Below are 23,548 nucleotides of genomic sequence, written 5' to 3'. Positions count from 1 at the left end.
TCTTGGGTGAGCTTCCCTTGTGGCAATATTCTGTGCACACTGTCATACCCCTGCGTTGAGAGAGTAACACTGTCTTGACTTTATGGGGAGAGGAGAACTGGAATATCCGTGTTTGGTACCCTCCTGAACCCTATTCCTTTGGCTGATTTAATCTAGGTCCTTCCCTGTAATAAACCATAACTGTGAGTATAACAGCTTTTAGTGTGTTTTAAGTCCATGCAGTTAATTGTCAAAACTGAAAATCATTTTGGGAACCCCTGAACTTGTAATTTCTACAAAGATGAGACCTGCCTTGTGTAGACTGTGCTTCCTCTAACTCCACAACTGGCTAAATGCTTGAAGGTTGGGGGGTGGGGTACAGTGGGAGACGAAGGGAGAGAATCACCAGCAGACTCCCCACTGAGCAAGGAGCCGGAAGTGGAGATTGATTCCATGACCCTGAGATCATGACCTGAGCTGAAATTAAGAGTCAGACACTTGACCAACTGAGCCACCCAGATACCCCATTCTTATGCCTTTATGAGCCCTGGTATAACTGAAGCATTGCAAAAGAAGGGAAAGACAGGAAAGAAAGGAAGAAACAATTTTACTGACTGTTTGATTGATTATAGGCTCCAAGCTCTGCATGGAGCACATTCTGGGGCTCAAACTTAAGACTCTGAAATCAAGACCTGAACTGAGATCAAAACTCGGACACTTAACTGGACTGGGCCACCCACCCAGTCGTTCCTGAAAAAGAAATTTTTTACAAAGTGCTAATAGAAATTTAAAAAATTTAGAAACATTAATAAAGAATGAGTTACTATTTAAAGAAAAGGAAATGAATTCTTTTTTTTTTTTTTTAAAGATTTTATTTATTTATTTGAGAGAGAGACAGTGAGAGAGAGCATGAGAGAGGAGAAGGTCAGAGGGAGAAGCAGACTCCCCATGGAGCTGGGAGCCTGATGCGGGACTCGATCCCGGAACTCCGGGATCATGACCTGAGCCGAAGGCAGTCGTCCAACCAACTGAGCCACCCAGGCGTCCCAAGGAAATGAATTCTTAAACACTATAAGATCTAGCTGTGAAGTTTTCTCTCAAGTCAGGTGGAAATGTTACTTAATTGCAATTACTTGTACTTATTAACTGGTTAATCTAGCATGCTACTAATATATTACTAGCATACTAATTTTAATATTCATTCTTAATCTTCTAGATGTTTAGTTCAAGAAAATAACTTACCAAACTTTACTTCTGAATTTTAATGCACCAAATCATCCTAAACAGTAAAATGCTTAAGAATTGCATAACTAAATCAGAAGAATAAAAACATGATTTTGTAGCATTTGTTAAAATACAATGAAACAAATAAAATTTCAAGTTCTACATATATTTAATCCTTGATTTGACTGCAAATATTAAGACAAAGCTCCTTTATTATATACACAAATATAGAATTCATTTTATGAAATAGAAATAATAAATTGCAACATACTTGATTAGGTGAACAAACAGGAAAATCTTCAACTGGTGGAATTAAACCCTGAGCGATCAGTTGTCCATAGGAAGGAGGAGCTTCTCTTCTTAGCAATTCTGCTTCCACTCTTGACAACTGTGTTTCAAATGACCTTTGAGAGAAAACAGGGGGATAAAAAGGGTTAAAAAAAGGGCAAGTTAAACTAATAATTTTTTAATCAACGATGAAGATAATCTGAACCTTAGTATTTTGGCCATTTTTTAAGCTTAGTCCACCAACATTTATTGACTATCTATGCAGTTTCTACACTGAAAATACAAAGATAAAGAATACAGTCTATCCTGATGGGGCTTTATACCAGGAGCCTGGATCACTAAGTTTTAATGAATTAGGAATCCCCACAAAAGGTAAAGGTATTTAGATCTTTAAACCCCTAAGAACATAAAGGGGCTTTGGATTTTGGTGAAAGTGATTATCAAGTTCAATACATTTAGTTTACAGATAAGGAAAAGAGTGAAAGGAGTCACTAATACACTTCCTGGCACAGCTTGTTCTTAAACTCAAGACCTCAGACTCTTCTCTGAACTCTTATGCTGCAATGTAGTAAGAAGTCTTCTGGCCATTTATACTTGTCCAAAGAAAAGAGTCAGCATGATTACTTTGATTCTGTGCATCTATTAGCTTAGCTGCCTGGAACATGAAGTTCTTGTCCCATCTATTATTTGTAACTCTCCTGGAACGTAGGGTCACTGTCTCCATAATAGCCTCCTAAGGGACCTCTCTCTCCGCCATCAGCTTCTCTCAGGTCCAGTCTATCCTGTACTACATGGAAGAAAACCGTCCCTGAAGGTCACCCTTTAATACTTGACCATTTCTTACTTAACTGAGAACTCTGACACATGGCTCTTATGGCCCCCCACAACATGACACTGGCCCCGTGCTCCAAGTTTTACCTTTTAGCTCTTCATATGTATCTTTGGCTCCAGACACACTGAACTATGTGCAACTTTCTCAAGCAATGTTGGGGATTCTGACTTCTACACATTTTCCCAGGCTAATTTTTTCAACTACAATACCTTCTCCCTATCTACGTTCTACTTACAGATTTCAAATGGCACTTCTTCAATAAAAGCCTTTCCATATCCTCTCATCAAATTGAGTATCTTTCGCCTTTTTTACCACTTTGTTTTATAGCTCTTACAGCATTTATGTTTTTGTCATCTTATTCCACCCGCCAGTGACTTCCTGCTAACTGTAGAGTGCCTGTGAGATTATGCCTTGTCCATTTTTCTACTCATCTGTATAGTGCTTTGAACATAATAGGTTCTCAAATATTTGCAATTGCTGATTTCATATGTATAAAAACACAGGGTAAAACCTTCAAACTGAGAACTGCAGCTTGCAAAGTTTCTATAAAACAGATTAATCTGAAAATAGAAACTGGTAAATACAGATTGGCTTTTCTCCCCTCGTAACTCTAAGTATTTACTAGTTTTTTAAATGTGTTTAGCCTCTTGAGTCTTAGTCTTTTTACAGTCATTTCATAAATCATGAAAGATAATTACTTTCAAAAATAGTATAAAACCAAAGTCTATTGCTGATCACGCTAAAGTTCTGTTGCAAACACTGGGACCATGTTTACTGTAGCAGGCACAACTACTACAGTTTCGTCTCGATACTGACCTTCGTTCAAACATTCTCAGAGAATAGAGCTTACAGGTACATCCCAATGCAATGACCAGCAACAGGCCACAGATAAGGCTCCCTATGACGGCTGCAGTTATGACTCTGGTAGGCACAATTACCGGGCAATTCTCCTCATCGCTGCCATCACCGCAGTCATCCTGGGAATCACACACCCAGCTTTCAAACACACAACGATTGTTTTTACAGTGAAAATTTCCTGGCTGGCAAAAAAAGCAGTTTTTTTCATCTGAGCCATTTGGGCAATGATTCTGGTAGTTGCAGCGATCAGAACGAGGATAACAGACACCGTTTCGGGAACATGGGAATTCTTCCTTTTGGCACATGGTGCAATTTATTTCATCCCTTCCATTTGGGCAATGCCAATACCCATCACAGCGCTGCTGTTCTGTGTAACACCCCCAGTTACCCCCACAGGGTATTTCCCAAGGCAAACAGAAGCCATCTACTTGGTAAGTGGCATTAAATCCCCTTGCGGCATTCACTTTGTCGGCACAAAAATGGACCCTGATCTGTCCGGAAGAAGAAACAACCGTAAGAGGTGCATGAGAATCAAAAGCCGTTAAGACACGCAAAAGCTTGTGTGGATTCTCCTCTAATCCATCGTATATTTTGACATAATCGCCATACCCAGTCCCATCGAGTTTAAAGTCGGTGAAGCGTAAAATGACTTTACGATGATCACCGGTGTCTATTAACCAGGTGCAGTTGCTTCCAGGAGGGTAGAAATCTGGATAATTGGGAGAATTGAAAGTACCGTAGAAATATTTTAGCCACTGCCCACAGGTTGGCATGTCACAGTCGATCTCATCTCCGAGGTCCAGGCAGTCAATGTTGCCGTCGCATTTTAAAGATTCGGGGAGGCAAGTGTAAACCTTGGTGAACCGAGACAGACACTGGAACTGGTTGTAGGCACAGGGCTGAAAGGAAGCGGCCGTCGGGGGGTCGGCCTCCCGCGCGCAGACCTCCTCGTCAGACCCGTCTCCGCACTCGTCCATGCTGTTGCATTTCCAGGCTTCGGGGATACACTTGCCGTTGCCACAGCGGAACTGATCGCAAGCACAGCTGGGTTCTTCGGATTTCCCTGGGAGGGCATGGGGAGGACGGAGATGGAGAGGGAAAGGGGGAAAAACCACTCTTTAAAAGATAGGAACAGCAAGTGGTATTTTTATAATAAACATTAACTAAGTCCCAATGATAGGGGCTTAAAAAAAATCTTATTTATAAAAAATAGGTTCTAATGGCAAATTAATATCGGCTCAACAAATTAATATTGGCTTAACAATTCAATTTATTAAACACCTATTGTTTGTTCCATGAAGACCTCTGTATTTTGACCTCAAGTGAAGAGAACACAAACCAGGGGTTGCTGGAGGGGAGGTGGGTAGAGGGATGGCTTAAATGGGTGGTGGGTATTAAGGAGGGTACTTGCTGTGACAAGAGCACCCCGTGTTGTATGTAAGTGATGAATCACTAAATTCTCCTCCTGAAATCAACTTTATGCTGTGTTAACATGTTAAACTGGAATTGAAATAAAAACTTGGGGAAAAAAAAGGGGAGGAGAACAATTTTGCTTTTACAGACAGCTATTTTACTGTAGAACATTTAGTAATCTAAGATACATGAGCCAACAGACTATACTGCCTAAAATTTTAAAGTAATTTATTATGTGCCTCGTTAGCGCAGTAGGTAGCGCATCAGACTCATAAAGTAATTTATTGTATAAACATCATTAGAATGACAAACATATTGAAATAGAGAAAAATTCACCCACAATAATCACCTTTCCAAATCAATTTTTTTCATATTTTTCATATTCTTTTCTAGTTCTTATTTATATGTACACAATATTTTGCTATGTATCATACAGCATACACTAGTTTTTAATCCTATTATTTAGACCCAAATTTCTGCTAAGATTATCCTAAGATTAACTTTATATACGGTTGGTAATGTTTCATGTATCATAACACAACACTTCCATTTTGAAAAAAGAGAAAAAGCTGCATATTTGCTGAAAGACAATTACAAATTTTAGAAGATGTAAAATGAATTTCAGCAAAAAGTATATATAATTCCAATACTCTGAGTTATATACATATGTATGATCTGGTCACACTTTTTGAAAGAAAAGATTCAGAGATTCAGAGTAGTATAGGAAGACTTCTGATACTACAAGTCACAGAAGTGAGATGAAATGTCTTTCCTGTGAAGCTGTAAAGACAATGGTCAGACACAAAAATACATTCTGAAGTAATTTTCAGAGTATCAGTAAACACTTGAGGGAAAAAAGTTACTTTTAAAATAAGTGCATTTAAATATTTAAAAAGAAAGTTGACCTCAGATTATAAAATTGATCATTTTATTAGAATATACAAAACACCTTTCTGAGACTGTGCTCTAGGGCATCTGAACCTTCTTCAATGTTAATAGCCTTGAGGCTTAGTCACAATTAAATGGATATTGTTTTAGAAGACTCGCCCCAAAGTGACTCAGTACTTAATAATACGATTTCTGTTCATTATCTTTCTTCGTTTTTAAAAACACACCTGAAAAATATGCCAGTCTGAAACCCTTTCTAGAGATACTATCATCGGAATGGAACCTGATCCAGACGTGGTCTTGGGAAGAAATATATGGTGGTGGAACTGTGGAACCACAAGCTCTGTAACTTTCAATGTTCTTGTAGGTTTCTATCGTCAACCAGTCCAAACTACATCTTCTGGACCCCTGAATATCAAAATCCTGAAAACTAGAAATAAAAAGTCAGAAAAGGCTATTAATAAAGGCAATTTTGGAAAAAATTTCATAATAATACAAAGAACCTTATATTCCATGATTCTGGAAAACTTTAAAAAACTTTGCCAATTATTTTGCATTTCCTTATTTACTGAGATTGAAGCACCTTTTCCTATGTTTACTATTTCTTTTCCTATGAATTGCTTTGTTATATCATCTTTCATCCATCAGAAATTTTTCTTATTTACTTAAAAATTCTCTATGTGGTATAAACATGTACCTATTAGGGGGCATGTCTATAATGCAAGATATATGTACAGATATCTACCCTACATTCTCTCCAGTAGGTGGTGATGTCATCCTTTTAACCTCAGCCATTAGTTGGTGTGAACAGATACCTCTCACTGTGGTTTTACGTGCACTTCCCTGAAGACTAATGTTAACATCTTTTCACGTGCTTATTGGCCATTCTTACATCTGTGAAGTGTCTGTTCAAGTATTTAGCCCATTTAAAAAAACTGGGTTGTTTTCTCAAGTTATAAAAATGAATTTTATATTCTGGACTCAAGTTTTTGTTAGATATGTATATTGCTATTATTTTCTTCTGGTTTCTATGGACGGCCTTTTCATTTTCTTAACGGTATCTTCTAATGAACAGAGGTTTTTAATTTTAATTTTGATGAAGCCTAATTTATTTTTCCCTTTATGTTTAGTATTTTTAGTGTCCTCTCTAAAATACCTTTGCCTGAGCCAAGATATTCAACAATGTTTTCTTCCAGTATTTTAGAGTTTTAGCTTTTACATTCATATCTAGGATTTATCTTGAATTCATTTTTGTGTGTTCTCAGGGATGGGTCAAGATTTCGACACTTACTTCGTTTTATCATGCAGGGAACATCTTGGTCTGGTCACCGCGCACTTGCGGAGGTTTGGTTCAGGTTTGCCCTTAAGTCTTAGGTGAATTCTTAATTTGAGGACATTGTCTTTCCTGATAATGTATGACATTTCCATGGTTTCAATAAAATCCCAAGGTATTTACCAAGGTCCTGAAACTCAGCAGGCTCCAGACTCCAAACTCTGCCTCAGCAGCAGTGCACAGCTGCTGAAATCTTGGAGCAGCTTTTTCTACCAGGTTCCTTAGTGTCTCTTAAGCATGCACAGCTCAGAAAAGAGCAAAAAATCTGAGGAGAATTTATATGCAGATATAAGGGCTTCCTACACTGGGGTTCTCTCCTTTCCAAGATTTGCCTTTTCAATTTCCAGCTACTCTGATAGCCTCAACTCCACCCTGTGATACCACCACCTCAAGCACACAAGACTGAGTTCTAGTTACTCCATTTTGCCTGGGGAGCTAATAGGAAGCAAACGTAGCTCACCAGCGTGGATCCCTTCTTTCAAGGGCTTAATTCCCTCCGGTTTCTGTCAGCTTCTGATTATTTTCCAGGACTTATGAGTAGTTTTTAAAAAACTTTTATCCGAAGCTGATAATGGTTTATGAGTGCGCTAGTCAGTTTTAAGCTAAGGAATCCCTTAATTCACTTTTATCGACTAAAATGTTTAAGATTGAGGAAAGCAGGATCCTTGCCCAGAACAAAAGAAGGATCAATGAATACCTATTCCTGTATACATACTTGGATTTGGTTTGCTAATACTTCCTTTAGGATTGTTAAAATACATTTAAAAGTAAAATTAATTTTCAGGTTTTCTTTTTTTTAATACTTCATAGTAGTTTATATAACAAAGACAATGATCACATACCTGTGCCCTGTGCCTGTTTAAAGTATAGCTCTAAGGTAGAAATTTTCAATTTCTTTGTTTTTTGCCTTAATCAGCTTTCCCTAACCTTTTGAGTCACTTTTGAGAATTTAAATTTCTGTAGAAATCATTTTATCTTGATAGTAAAATTCGTTACAAAGCTGTAAATAGCATTTTCTTATATTAAAATCTTTTTTTCCCCATATCTGTGGGCTTTATATTTGCTTGGATTTTCTATGGAGATAAGCACAGTAGTGGCAAACAAGGAGAGTTTCATCTCTTCCTTCCTATTTTTCATATTGTTCCTTTCTATTTATTGCCCTGTTGCATGGAGACTCGGTGTTCTAGTATAAGCAGTGAAAGCAAGCATCCTCCTCCTGGCCCTTGGCACTAAAATTAACTTCAATATTAAATTTGATTAAAAACTGTTTTAACAAATACAATTTATCAGGTTAAAGAATTCCTTATCTACTCATTTAGTAACAACCACCTGGAAAACTACTTGGATTTAGCATCTTTTTCTGAATGCTGATTCAATTTCTTTAGTGAAATCAATTCTTAAATCATTTTTGGTAATTTACATTTTCTAGAAAATGGTCCAATTCATCTAATTATATGACAGTTACCACAAACCATTCATAATACCCTAATATTACTTTATGACTTCAGAAGTCTCTATTATTATATTTATAATTTATAGGCATTTTTGCTCATTCTTACTAGTACCTTTTCTCTTTTCTCTTCAGTCTTGCCTTGAGATTTATTTTCCCAAGGTTTCCAGAAAGCCAGTTTTTTTATTTTATTGAATCAGATTATTTATTCTTTCTTTTTTTTTTTTAAAGATTTTTTATTTATTTTTTTTGACAGACAGAGATCACAGGCAGGCAGAGAGGCAGAGGGAAGCAGGCTCCCCGATGAGCAGAGAGCCCCATGAGGGGCTCGATCCTAGGACCCTGGGATCATGACCTGAGAAGAAGGCAGAGGCTTTAACCCACTGAGCCACCCAGGCGCCCCTGTTTATTCTTTCTGTTTAATTATTTTCTGGTCTTCTCTTACTACTTTTTCTACTTAAGATTTACCCTGTAGTTTCCTTCTATATGCTTACGTAAATTCTGAGCTCATTTATTTCTCATTCTGCTTATTTTTAAGTCAATGCAGTCAAGCTGTAGATTTTTCACTAAGTACTCTATCAATGCGTTCCAACAGTTTTAATATGTAATACTTTCATTATGGTTATTTTCAAAATATTTTATGAGTTTTACTGTGATTTTCAGCATTAGTGCAGGAGTTATTTAGGAATATGCTTTCAAACATAATGTGTTTTGTTGTTACTTCCCCCCAGTTTTTTATTGTGGCTTCTTATATAACTGCATTGTGGTCAGAGAACACAATCTGAATGATGCAAAGTCTGGGAAATGGAATTCAGAATTCCTTTGTAGTTTAACACAATAAATGTTCCCTATGTTTTTGAAAACAATGTATATTCTCTATTCACGGAAATAATTATAAACATACACATATGTAAAATACATGTTCCTAATAGATCAAGCTTGTTAATTTTTGTTTATCAAATCTTCTGTCTTTACTATTTTTGTTTAATCTAAGGAATTCTGATTAAAGATATGTTTATTAACTTCCATGAACTGGATCAAACTTGGTAATTCTCCATATTTTGCTGCTTTGCATGTATTTTAGGCTATGTTTTGAGGTACACAAAGTTTATCATGATTCCATTCCCTAGTGGATTATTTGTTACTAGTATTTTGTGTCTTAAGCTCAATTACACCTAATGTTAATCTTCCTACACTAGCTTTCTCTTTATCAGTATATCCAAAGCTTATCTTTTTCTATTATCCCTCTCCAAACTGTGTTTATTCTAGGTATGTTCTTAGAAGCCCTTTATAGGAGGGTCATACCAATCAACGAACCAATAAACCTGATCAGACTGTCTTTTAAAGGTTAAATGAGTTTTTTATTGAATACCCTTCTATTGGGGGAGATTCTTCATTTTCCTCCTTTCCTGTGTTCTTTTGTATTCACAGGCTTTGTTTTTGTTTTTTTTTTCAAGTTTCTTTTACTTTACCAGATACTCAAGATTGCTATCTATTTTTTCAGTAGTTATCTTTTAGATGTTATAATTCAAACACTAAAACAAACTTCTGTTCTAATAAAGCCCATGTGGGAGTATCTGTGTTTCTATTTGCCTCTCAAATTCTCAGATTTGGTGGAAAAATTTACAACTTTACTTTCACTAATCTCTAGCTGAAATTTTGCATTCCACTTATGAATATAAACAACAAACCACGATAATATTTACAGTACCCGTCACTAGCCAAGATCATAGATAATTACAATTACATTTCAGCTTTAATAGATATCTAGAATAACTATTTACAGTCAAAAATCACCTTGAAACTACAGTAGCTATTAGAACCATCACTTCCTAATATGTTAATAAGCATATATTACTATAATACAAACTTGTAAAAATATCTCATAGCTATACTTCGATATAATTGGTTCCATTTGTGATAATATGTATTCTGATTTGTGAGTTTAAAAACATTCTAGGAAAGGATCTACTACTAAAGTGTTCGCAGCATAAAAAAGGTTAAGGAAGGGGCACCTGGGGGGCTCAGTTGGTTAAGCGACTGCCTTCGGCTCAGGTCATGATCCTGGAGTCCTGGGATAGAGCCCCACATCGGCCTCCCTACTCGGTGGGGAGTCTGCTTCTTCCTCTGACCTCTCCTCTCTCATGCTTTCTCTCTCTCTCTCCCTCTCAAATAAATAAATAAAATCTTAAAAAAAAAAAAGATTAAGGAAAAAAAAAACAAACCTGGTGCACTTGTGATGAGCAGTGGGTGATGTGAAGAATGGTTGAGTCACTATATTACACACCTGAAACTAATATAACATTGTGTGCTAATTGTACTGGAATTATAATAAATAAAAACAAAATAATAAAGTTTATCACGTCTGGAGTAAATTTGTATTTGGGTTTTGTTGGCTGTTTTTGTTAGTATTAATATTTTCCATACATTCTGGAAATAGGGCTCATTCTGTAGAAGCTCTTCTGGTTCTCTCTCTCTCCTTTTCATCCACTCTCTTTCTGTACTCCCCCATCTGTGTTGTCCTACGTGCTGTAGCTACATTCACCTGGGTCTCCATTCCAGAGGTGGTTCAGAGCATTACAGAGCCTGTCGTGGAGTCAGCAGGTACCCTGGTTGAATTCCTATTTGTAAGGGTATGTCTTTCCAGCTCTCTAAGCTTTCAGTCCCATTCAAGTTCAGGCAGTGGATAGTGATTAATGCAAGTTTGTTTCAGCCTTTTTAAAAAAAAATTTTTTTTTAATTTTTATTTAAATTTAGCTAACATATAGTTTATTATTAGTTTCAGAGAGAGAGTTCAGTGATTCCTCAGTCTTATATAACACCCAATGCTCATTACATCATGTGCCCTCCTTAATGTCCATCACCCAGTGACCGCATTCCTCTTCCCCCTTAAGGCTTCTTTCTTGAGCAAAACACCCTGACTCCAGTTCTTGGCTTCAAGCAGGGAATTAAAATCCAATCCTCTATCTCCTCTTGTTAAGATGGCTTTTGTTGATTTTGGTAAGTTTCAAGGGAGAGGAATAAGGTAAAAATGTCTTCATGTTACCATTTTTAACCAGTTTTATAAGGAGAGCTCTAAGTATTGCTTATACATCATTCATATAATTTTAGTCTCCCTCTTTTATCTAGGTTTTACTTTTATCTAAACTCAGGAATGGATGTTTTCTTTTTATCAAAAATGCTTTATTTTTAAAAATATTTTTATTTATTTGAACGAGAGAGCGAGAGAGCACAAATAGGCAGAGTGGCAGGCAGAGGGAGAGGGAAGGAGCAGAGAGAGTGATGGGGACTCGATCCCAGGACCCTGGGATCATGACCTGAGCCAAAGGCAGATGCTTAACTGACTCAACCACCCAGGTGCCCCTATCAAAATGCTTTAAAACATCTGTTTATTCTAGATAATCATACACTTTCTTTGACTTGTCAATATAGTAAATTAATTTACAATTTTCTAATGGACTCACTTTTCTGTCTAAATGAGCTGCATTTGATCATGGTACAAATTTCTTTTGAACAATTTAAGATTACACCAATATTCACAAGTGAAACTTGACTGTCGTGTGTGTGTGTGTGTGTGTGTGTGTGTGTGCGTGATCTTTTTAAAGTTTGGTATTTTTAATGATAATGATTTCAGTAAGAACTAGGACAATTACTAAAATCACCTTCTGATCTCATTGGGCTGTGTAAATCCAAATTCATTAACTTATTCTGGAATTTAGGAAATCTTCTTTTAGAAGTGTGGCCTATGTCTAATTTTGTTCTGCGTTTTAGTATTGTGCTTGGTTTTAGTGTTTCTTTGTAAAATCTCAAGGGTCCAACACATGCTCAGAACCAAATGGCAGTACTCCAGGTAGCCTCCTCCGTGATGGCAATAATTTCCAAGTCTTATGGAACTGAGCTGGTAGGCGGCAAATTTAATTTTGGGGTTGATTTTTAGTTAAAAGATAAAAATCTCTAAAAACTCTAGTTTTATGTTGAAAGAAATCCAATACAAGGAATCCCTATGGTTAAAATGCTATTTTGTAAACATGTTTATACTTAGTCATAAGCAACAGAAAATAGGCCTCTTGTCCGGGTTCCAACACTGGCACTATTGCACAACGATCATCTTAGTAGCACATACTAACAATCCATCAGGCAAGAGAATCACACTTCTCAGAGAACAGTTTCTATGCGAGCTCAGCTTCAGTGTTCCGGAAGATATGGCTTGGGGCAGAAGGGACCAGAGGAAAACAAACCAGATGGCCCCTGTTTTACGACTTCCACAGAAAAAGGGGGATTGAACACAGTTGTGTTTCTCAAGAGACACTGGTTGTCTCATTAGTTAAGGGATATAAATAAGGAAGATGGATGAAATAGACAAAGGGGATTAAGAGGTACAAACTTCCAGTTGTAAAATAAATAAGTCACAGGATGAAAAGTACAACATAGGGAATGTAGTCAATATATTATAGTAACACTGGTAAGTGACAGATGGTGACTACCTTACCATGGTGAGTACTGAATAATGTAGAGAATTGTTGATCACTATGTTGTACACTTGAACTAATAGAACATTGTACGTTCATTAACTATATTTCAAAAACCCCTGCAAAAGTAGGCTAAACTTATAATCTTACTTTTTAAAAAATGTAAGAAGGGATTTAAATCTGTGATCTGCCAAGTCTCTTCTAAATCTAAAATCCCATACCTACTACCTATAAAAATATTACTAATGAAACAATGTTGAAGATGCCTTTATGCTGTTGCAGGCACCGCCTCTGTGATAGGTATGACTTTCTGATTTGTGTTTCAGTTCTAACCACAGTTATTTATTAAGGCACAGTAATTTTTTATTTTTCTCCCCTTGGGCAAATTTTTTTCCTAATAGCCTTGATATAATTTCCTTAAGCAAGTGTTATCTACTTCTACTGAATCTTCTCTCCTTAGTATCTTATCCCCATACTGCTTTTCTGTAATTTTAAATGTTTTTAAAATGAATCTTAATCTTTATTTATATTTATTAGAATCTTAAACTTTTGTTTATTTCTCCTAGGCATATCTTTCAAAAGTTCTTGTGTTTCGAAGTTATAAAAGAGATTTTTCTAGACACATTATTAGCTTGTTTCAAGTCTTATATACATACACATACACAGGTAAACACTACAATCATGTTTTAGCTTGTTAAGACAGAGGACTCTACGAATAAGACTAAGGTTATGGGCTAGATTTCCAAGTGGATTAGTGAGTTCTGTTTATTTGTCCCACAGCCAAAGATTACACTCTTGATCCTAATAAGCTATTTTACAAATGTGCACCTTTTGTTAAAAGGTAATCTACAAGAATATGGATGGCTCAGTGGAAATCCATTACAACCATCAGAAAAATATTCAGAACACATACCCTTATAGTATGGGAAGGATGGACCATTATTCCAACCCTTAATATGGTACTAGTAACTACAGTTGATTACATTTTTAGAAAATTACCTTTTATATAACTGCATGCTGAGTGATGGATACTTGGAAACTGAATTTATATTTTGTAATATTATATAGTAATTCAGAATTACCTTATGGTAATGATTTCTCCTGGGTTTGCCCGTATGAACCAGCTGCAGTTGATTCTGGCAGGATACTCAGAAGGCCAGCCTGGGCTTGTGATTATACCACTTGGTGCTCGAATTTGTTCTGGAGTCTCTCCACAAGCTGGAAGAAGCCAAAGCAATCTTAGCTAATTATTATACTTTAAAACAAAGCACTAAGTAAGTCAGTGTTTATTTAAAAACAAAATCAACCCACACATCAGACATCAAATCATACACAATAAAATATGCCATCATCAACCTTAAATATCTTTTATTATTTAGTAAGATATTTTATTTTCTTCCCTTTTAGTCAAAGTATTTCATTCTAATTAAGTACACATTTTGGGGAGGCATGAAAGTTTTCAAATTGGGCCTCTGAATAACAGTTTAAAAGTCAGGATTATTAGCTTTAGCCATGGCTATTGATCAGCTGATTCATCTATCTTTTTTCAAAACTCACCTTTTAAATTCATTTTCTTTATTACAAACTAACTATAAAGTTCAATGTTTACTGAATTACTGTTGTTCAAGAGTACCATTTTGGTTTTTGGACACTTTAAATTAAAAGACTATTATATAGTCTTCTGAACAAAATAAAAAACGGAAAGCACATATAAACATAATAGCAAGATGCCAGATTGTTACAAAGATCGTGGGTGACTGGATAAAGACTGCAAAGCACTATACTTCAAAAGTACTGCAAAGTAGTTCTTTAATTTATTCTGTTAATATTTCTAAATTTTATTACAGGGTGATAAATGAACCCTAAATTATTTTAAAAATAAAGGCTTGAAAAGGTGACTAAAATATCATTATGTGATTAGATATCTGAATATCATGAAGAAATACAGTAACAAGCTTAAACTACTACCAGCACTTTCCTGGTTTATTCTCCTTGCATGATCTTGAACTCTTAGAGTGATATAATTCACATCTTACCTATCCAGAGGTCAGCAGATAATGTGACAATTTATTCTCCCTCAATTTAAAAAATAGTCATTGGAGTCCAAAAAAATACATGATGAATGTTTTAAGCTTTCAGTAAAATTTAAAACCTTAGAACCTCTTATTTGATATAATTTCAACATATTAGATTATTTGATTTTTAAAATAGCAGCAGATTAGAAGCAGCAAATTAGAAGTAAGGAAAATAGCTGCTCGGGGTCCAGAGCCAGTTACCAGAAGTAATGGGGGCAATTTTCAGAATAAAAAAAGTATGTGCTGAAGTGAAAAACCACGAGAGCTCAGAACATGTATAATACTGCCTATCTTCCAAAAGCTGAGAGAAGACTATCCTTTCGTAATACTTAGAGGAATCATACCTAGCTAAAAGAGTTACTGAGTGAGTACAGGAATCCTTGTACGCAAAGTGTAGTATGTGGCTGGAACTTCCATGCTTTTTGAGTTCTGCTGTTAGTTTAAAAATTAGTTCACTCCGTTAATAGATAGGCAAGTATAATTATAACTACAATTTGTAAAAATGGCATTTTTTTTGGTAACAGAGGTTACAATCCACTCAATTAAGGTTAGAATGCTAAGAAGCATACTACGCAATTTTAAAAAGGTTTATCTATAACGATCAAAATAAAGCAAGCTTTATTGCTGAAGGAGTCAATCCTTATTTCCACAGAATAACCCATTCCCTGAAGAAACAGTGCAATCTAGGTTTTGAAAGTATACTTTACTAAAGAAAAATTGTTCATGCCTAAAATGCATCTACCCTAGAATTAGGGTACATAGCCCCAAAAGGATCTTGTTTTCAATCACTTTTAGAAAACAGACCCATAACACAGAATATTTCAAGGATATAGTATATCGAAAGCCTATTACACATCTTATTGCCCACTCAGAGTTGAAACTTCCAACTATTTTTGGTTAAATTTCATTAAGAGTAAAATTTCCCTTATAATTTTTTTAAAATTTTGATGATACTTTAGAGAAAGACTAAATTTAAATGTGAGCTTATTGACAACGACGTGCTAGAGGTTTGCTTTTAAATTTAATGAATTATCATGATAATAATTAAAGAAAAGATATCCTAAGTCATTTATCAGAACTTTTCCTTTCTTCATTATCTCTTGCCAAAGCATTTGGGAGTAGTATACTAAACAAAAAACCAGGAAGGAATAACTTATGGCAAAGCAGACAATTTGTTAGCATTTAAATAAATGGATAGAGTACTTTCAGGGGAAAAGCCAGGAAGAATTTCATTAGGTTTTGTTTTAAATTTCTACCCCCTGAGTACAGAGAAACCCATAGGTGGTGCTCTTATACCAAAAACTAAGTATGTTATGTTCTGATATGGATGCTCAAAAATACTATTGTGATTATTTTATTTTCATACAACTGCCCAAGAATAAGATACACCAGCCATAAATAAGAATGGATATTTTAAGATTTAGTATTTCACATTTCTAATTCAATAAGTACTTTAAAAACAAAATGATAGTATCATGTTCTCCTTTAATTGGTTATGAATACATATTTTGACTTAACTTTGCACATTTGCAACGTGCAACATGACTGAGTTTGGCATTTAGTTTCAAATCCAACCAGAGGCTTTTTATCAACACATTTTTCCATGTGCTACACATTGGGCATGTAGATAAATATACTCTAGAACAACCGTAACTTCTTCCTTTCTCTATTTAAGAAAGAGTAAATTCAAATGCCAAAAGAGTAAGATTAACATTAGAAACCATTAAGAAAGTTTCTGTCCCTTTGGGTTAAAAATTTGGGTTAAAGTCTATCATATATAGACTTTATCGATAGATCTATAGATACCTATCTATACCTATGTATAGATAGGTATCTATAGATCTACCGATCTATCTATATATAGGTAGATTTGGAATCATAACATCTAGATGCTATCTGTTCAACCTGTCATTTACTGGCTTTGTCATAGTGTAAGCTATGAAACCTCCTTGGGTCTGGGCTTCCTTGTGTGTTAAAATAAGAAGTTGCTACTTGAATACCTCTAAGGTCTGTTTTGGCCCTAAATCATGCCCATCCCCATCTCCCATTATCAAGATATATTTCTACTACATTTCTGATGGCTCATCAGGATGTACTCATAAATTTTTCCTTGTTTTCTCACTTTTCATTTTCTCTCTGGCCTACTGAAACCAGACTTTCAATTCTTAACTCCATAAAAACCTTGCTAGCAGGCAAAACCATCACTGACCTTACTGCTGAATCAAAGGGATGCTCATCCCCATCCTATTTGATCCCTCTGGCGTATCTAAGAGGGATTTGTTTTTTCTTGATACTCTAGTACCTTGACTTTGCTGACATCACTTCTTCTGGCTTACCTCCTACCTCTGACTGTTCTGTGTTAGTTCTCTAGCTCTAGATCATCCTCTTTGGCCAGCTTCTGGCAGGCTGGTGTTTGCAGTTCATTCCCAAGCCTTCTGCTCTCCTCGCTCTCTACGGAAGGTCTCATTCCCTCCTACAATTTCAACTATGCTCTACAGTTCATGGGTTTAAGATCTCTAACCCAGAGATTTTACATAATCAAACGCCCACTGGACATTCCAACCTCAAATTCAACACGATCAGAACAGTGTATTTCCCAAACCTTTCTTTTTATTGTATATTCTGAATCCTTATTGTCTTAGGCATCAGTTGGTTAAAGGAATAGTCACTTTACTTAATTCAAATAAAAGGGAAATTTACTTTAATATTACAGGCAATTTTGGGGTGCTTGGGTGGCTCGGTGGGTTAAAGCCTCTGCCTTTGGCTCGGGTCGTGATCCCAGGGTCCTGGGATTGAGCCCCGTGTCAGGCTCTCTGCTCAGCGGGGAGCCTGCTTCCCTTCCTCTCTCTCTGCCTGCCTCTCTGTCTACTTGTGATCTCTGTCTGTCAAATAAATAAATAAAATCTTAAAAAAAATATTACAGGCAATTTTAAGGACTTCCAAGCATAGTAAATAACTCAGGCCTTAAGAGCAACTAAAATGAGAAATTTCCAAATTAAACACTGACACTGCCTTCATCACCTCTCAGGCCTGCTTATCTCCTAACATCTACCCCAATCTTCCAATTGACTTTTTCTGAGTCCTCTATTTTTTCATTATTTCAGTGTTTCTAATGATTCCCCATTCCTAACTCATCGTAACCCTTGAGCTCAAGTACATACCATCAACTGTAATTTCAATTTTTCTTAGTTTGTTATATTTATATTAATGTTATTCATTTTATATTTTATATGAAAGATATGTGGTGAGATATTCACTTTGATAATACTTAAGCCTCCATCCCCTCACTCGTAAATAGGGATTATACCTACCACCTAGTGCTACAAAGGCTAAATACAACTATTATGGTAAAGGACTTAGCACACTGCTTGATTACAATAAACTGTCAATAAATAACAGCACATGATCCCTAGTCAGACTGGTTGGTAGTAATGCCTGGAATGCTATAGTGAGATGTGTTCAGACTAAGTGGAAAGAGGCAGTGACTATTCATTTAATACATACTGGGCACCACATGCTCTGGAAAGAATGAGAAATTATGCCACCAATTAACTGGTTATCTGATGACATGGGCAGAAGGTAGGGTAAGGATAAGGTTGGGATATATACCCACAAAACAGTGCTTTAGAAAGTGAATCTTTTTTTGTTTTGCAACGAAACTGTTTCTATAATTCTACTAGTCTGAATGTCATCCTTCCAGACTTTGACTATACTCCCAATTTGGGATATACCAAACCTGACATTCTTTTACCTACATTTATTCTACCCATTCCTTCTCTAATGCTTATACATAATCATATATATAAATCTCTATATGAGTATGTACATACACACACACATTTTATTATTTATTTATTTATTTATTTATTTATTTGATGGAGAGAGGGAGAGATCACAAGTAGGCAGAGAGGCAGGCAGAGAGAGAGGGCGAAGCAGGCTCCCCACTGAGCAGAGAGCTCAATGTGGGGTTTGATCCCAGGACCCTGAGATCACGACCTGAGCTGAAGGCAGAGGCTTAACCCACTGAGCCACCTAGATGCCCTACATATATATATATTTTTTAAGATTTTCTTTTTAGGGGTGCCTGGGTGGCTCATTTGGTTAAGTGTCTGACTCTTGGTATCAGCGTGGGTCATGATCTCAGGGTTGTGAGCCCACGCACTGGGCTCCATGCTCAGCAGGGAGTTCGTTTAAGATTCTCTCCCTTTATCTCCCCACCATCCGCCCCAGCTCACCAAAACACAAACTCTCTAAAATACATAAGTAAGTCTTAAAAAATAAAATATTATTATTATCTCTTTCCTTTTAAAGTAATCTCTACACCCAATGTGGGGCTTGAATTTACAATCCTGAGATTGTATGCTCTACCAACTGGGTCAGTCAGGTGTCCTGAATTATACTTTAATTTTTGATTAAATTGTTCCCCGTGAGAAGCAAATGTCTTCAAGGAGTAAGTGTGAAGCCCAGAGGATATGGATGCAAAGTCTGGACTGATTCTAGGTATAAGTGTCAGGGATAATTGACTGTTGTTAGCATTTTGATTGCTATTTTGTCAGGGCTATCTTTACAAAGCTACAGAGTTGTAAGTGATGTGTACCAACACTACTTTTCTCATAAGCCCTGTTAGTTTAGTGTTTAACTTTGCAGACTGTCAGATTTTCCAGAAATGATTATATTTTATAGTCTTTGTTCATTTTGCTTCCTTCATAGACCTCTTAACAACCAGTATCAACTTTTGGTTCTTGGAATAGAAATATCTACAAAAAACATATCTACCTAATTTACTCTTTAGATATAAACAAGCATTCAAGTATTTTGGATGATGAAAATCCATTATATCTACCTTTGATAAATTTCTTGCAACTCTAGAAACAGAAATTCCCAAGTTAAGGAGGTTCCAATTCAAAAGACAGCAACTTTCCACTTGGACAGCACCTTCTCCATAAAATTATGTAGTGATTACGTTATCTGATTAGCTCTAAAAAGCCTATTTAATTCATAGTGGTTCTAAGAGGACAACTGGAATAAAAAATTGAAATTATTATAATGCTAGTGGTTAAGCTATACTCAAAAGCTAAACTAAATATATACAGCTTTTAAGTTAGCCTGTTTGTTATCAATCAAGAAAGGAAGAATTAACTGAGGAATGAATAGGTAGAGATTCTCTGATGGTGTTCTCAATAAGATTTTGATATTAGTTTTCAGGTTTAGAATACAAAGATCTCACTGCATAGTTCAGAAAATGGCAAAACTGAGAAATACTCAAGACTTCTTCAGGTTTAACCTGATACTATTTCTTAATCTCAAAGAAAAGCAAAGAGCTACGGTTTTAAGCTAGATTAATGACTATAACTATCAAATTCAAAGAAATCATTTAAAAAATAGGAAGTGCTCAAACAACGGCTATTTCACAGGACACACGGCAGAGGAGAGGAGAGAATGACTTCAAAATAATGTTAAAGAAACCGCCCTTCAATTTGAGATTTCATGGTTTTAAAGCCCGAGTTAAAAAAGAAGCAGGCAAGGAAACTGATGATTAGAACTGAACTACCTGTAAAAGGAAACAAAATGACAATTTCCTGTTCTACAGATGAAGAACTGGGTTTCTTTTCAAAACTGACAAGAGCTGACACTTTATGACTATCAGTAGCCTAGACTGAAAGTGACATGGAACCTTTTGCCTTTGGTTTTAATAAGCCACAAAACTGAAATGCAAAGAAAAATCAACTATGCTTTACTGACCACTGAAGGACATAAAATACATATGAAAGACACATGAAAAGAGCACGTAGGGAATTCATGCTCTCATGGAAATTGCAGTTTTGGAATGAGATATGCTTATTCATTTAATCCAAGAAATTTATAAATAGTTACGAGAACATACAAAAAAACATGGTCCTGAATGATACAGTATACTTTAAAGTCATTATAAACAATGCATCATATGGGCATATGGTATTATTAAACAGACACAAAGAGCCACACTTACAAAAAACCTGCATTATATAAATATAGAACAGGGAGGGCTTACTTGACTATTAACACAGCATTTTTTCACAAAACCGAAGTAGGCAGAGCCAGAGTAAAGAAAGAGCACATTCCAAATCAGAAAAATTTAATGACCCAGTTCAGTAGACATTAGTCAAGCCAACGTAGGCTACTATGAAAAGAAGTGATGTGATGCAAAGAAAGAAACTGGTGAGGCACAGAGGTCAGCTAAGAAGCTCCTCTAACCTGTAAACTTTTCCTTCACGGAAGTTCCACTATCTCACAAGAGCAAGAGCATGCTCCGTCTGTTTATAAGCAAAGGACAGCTTTATAGTCAGTGGTGGTCACCATCATTTGATGGTCTCTTTTTTCAGAGTATGGTGTTTTATAAATATTAACTCCATTATGGCTGATAATACAAAAGCAATTCCAAATGTTGAGAACACTAGCAAGAAGAAATTAATTCCAATGGAAATAGAAGTACTTAAAAAAAGTGCCATCTCTTAGATAAAGCAGCAGCAAAGGGTGACTACTGAATGGGACTTAGGATTCGAGAAGGAAGATTCTGAAGGCTGACGAGGAAATCACATGATATATGGAAAAGACTGTGCCTGAACGAGAAATGTCAGGCACTGAGACATGGAAAATTAGGATATGCAGACAGATGATTAGCATGAAAACCGGACACCTACTGGTCCAATTAGTGTAGGAGAAGGGCAGCACTTTGAAACTTAAAGGTTAAGTATGGTGCACAAGCCTGACTTGTTGCACGCCAGAGGTTTATGGTTCATGAGCTGAAGGACCGTGCACACAATCAAAGGGAGGCGTGTGTGGTCAGGCTTGTGGATCTCATTACTAATAATGATAATGCTGTTGTGTCAGGTACTTCCTTTTTTTTTTTTTCCTTTTTTTAAAAGTTTACTTATTTAGAGGGGTAGGGGAAAGGGGCAGAGGGAGAGAGTATCTCAAGCACACTCCTTGTTGAGCACAGAGCCCAACGTGGGGCTCAACTTCATGACCCTGAAGTCATGATCTGAGGTGAAATCAAGAGTCGGATGCTTACCTGACTGAGCCACCCTGGCATCTCTCAGGTACTTTCTTTAAATTCTTAGTATTTAATTCTTAATATTACTTAATTCTTAGTACTATTTAATTCTCTTCTTATTCCTATTTAACAGAGAAGAAAAAAAAATGGAGGCACAGAGAAATCAATTTTCCTAAGATCACAAAAAAGCTAGTGAAGTGTCACAACTGGGATTTGAACCCAGGCAACAGGCTTCAGGGGCTGCAGTCCTAGCCACTAAGACACACTACTGCCCTAGCGAATTCCCTACGACACTTGGAATAATTATCAGGAAGATAGCAGGAGCTGCTTCAACAGAATTTCAGTGAAGATAAAAGTAGTTTATTTTGTAAAAACGTTCTCTTGGTCCTATATTAACACAAAGAGAATAGATTTTAAAACTTGTCAAGACTGATTGCTATTTGCTACAAATCTATGTAGTGACTGAAGACAGGACTAATCTGCTTCTTGGTTTTTTTGGAAGAGTATTTCAGGACCCACCTTTAATAAGAAAAATGTACAGACAGGACTTAATTATAGGCAAGATATCTGGGGCACGGGGTAGAACAGCAGTAATAAGGGGAGGCAGTGAAGGCTGAAGGAAGTATTTCAAAGGAAGGAGGAACAGAGAAGGGGAAAAGCAGGAAAGGCTAGAGGACTAACTGAAGATGGTAGTATTCTTTTTTTTTTCAAAGATTTTATTTATTTATTTGACAGAAAGAGATCACAAGTAGGCAGAGAGGCAGGCAGAGAGAGAGGAAGGGATGCAGGCTCCCTGCTGAGCAGAGAACCCAATGCGGGGCTCGAACCCAGGACCCTGGGATCATATCATGACCTGAGCCAAGGGCAGAGGCTTTAATCCACTGAGCCACCCAGGTGCCCCAGAAGATGGCAGTATTCTTAATGTTAAGACAGAGTCTAGAAAGCAAGCGTGTGGAGTATGAAGTCTATGGGTCACTGAGAACACTGGGCAAGTCTCAAGAGAGCATCAGAATCCAAAGATGAATGAAGAGCAAGACTGGTCCTCTGTCAGGCTGTCCTCTACGACACAGCTAAGCCCCAGCAACTTCCACAGAAAACAAGAAGTCCACCATTAGGAAGAAACAACTTCAGTTTGAAAGTTCTCTTCTTGCAACGTGACTGCGTTTGTCGCCCGTCCCCGTGTCCTGATTTCTTTGACCTTTTATTGCCCAGACTCCTTGAACACCTGGTGTCCAATCTGAGCTCTCACACGGTGTAAATGTCAGAACCGTCAGCACACTGAAGGTGGACAGCACTGGAAGGAGACGGAGACTGGACATGCTGGTGATCCCTTAGATTTACTCCACATTTCATTCCAACATTTTCAGAAAGTCTGAAAACTGAACTTCCCTTTTTATGGAAACAATTACTGACACTCTAATAGCAATATTTACTAGTCTAAGATGGGAAGGTTTTTAATTGTTATTTAAAAGGTAAGATCAGGAACGCCTGGGTGGCTCAGTTGGGTTAAGCAACTGCCTTTGGCTCAGGTCATGATCGGGGATCAAGTCCCACGTCGGGCACCCTGATCGGCAAGGAGTCTGCTTCTCCCTCTGACTTCTTCCCTCTCATACTCTCTCTTTCCCATTTTTGGTCTTTCTCAAATAAATAAATAAAATCTTTTTTTTTTTTTTTTTAAAGGTAAGATCAGTACAAGCAGGAAAATT

General features: G+C 36.5%; 1 protein-coding gene across 2 annotated transcripts in view; it reads right to left on the bottom strand.

Annotated features, from left to right (window-relative positions):
- Nucleotides 1–23,548, bottom strand: part of LOC111146609 (LDL receptor related protein 12) — a 71,982-nt gene that overhangs the window by 4,745 nt on the left and 43,689 nt on the right. For both annotated transcript variants that reach the window (XM_022502237.1, XM_022502238.1), the window contains 4 exons: nt 13,817–13,952; nt 5,710–5,912; nt 3,140–4,244; nt 1,475–1,607 (listed from right to left, as the gene is read on the bottom strand). In XM_022502237.1, the coding sequence (XP_022357945.1) occupies nt 1,475–1,607; nt 3,140–4,244; nt 5,710–5,912; nt 13,817–13,952 (1,577 nt within the window). The remainder of the gene's footprint in view (nt 1–1,474; nt 1,608–3,139; nt 4,245–5,709; nt 5,913–13,816; nt 13,953–23,548) is intronic.

This window comes from Enhydra lutris, unplaced genomic scaffold (genome assembly GCF_002288905.1).
Source record: "Enhydra lutris kenyoni isolate GAN:26980312 unplaced genomic scaffold, ASM228890v2 scaffoldscaffold14, whole genome shotgun sequence".
Classification (NCBI taxonomy): Eukaryota; Metazoa; Chordata; class Mammalia; order Carnivora; family Mustelidae; genus Enhydra; species Enhydra lutris.
Note: the sequence above shows the minus strand (reverse complement) of the source record. Positions and strands in the feature narration are given on the sequence as shown.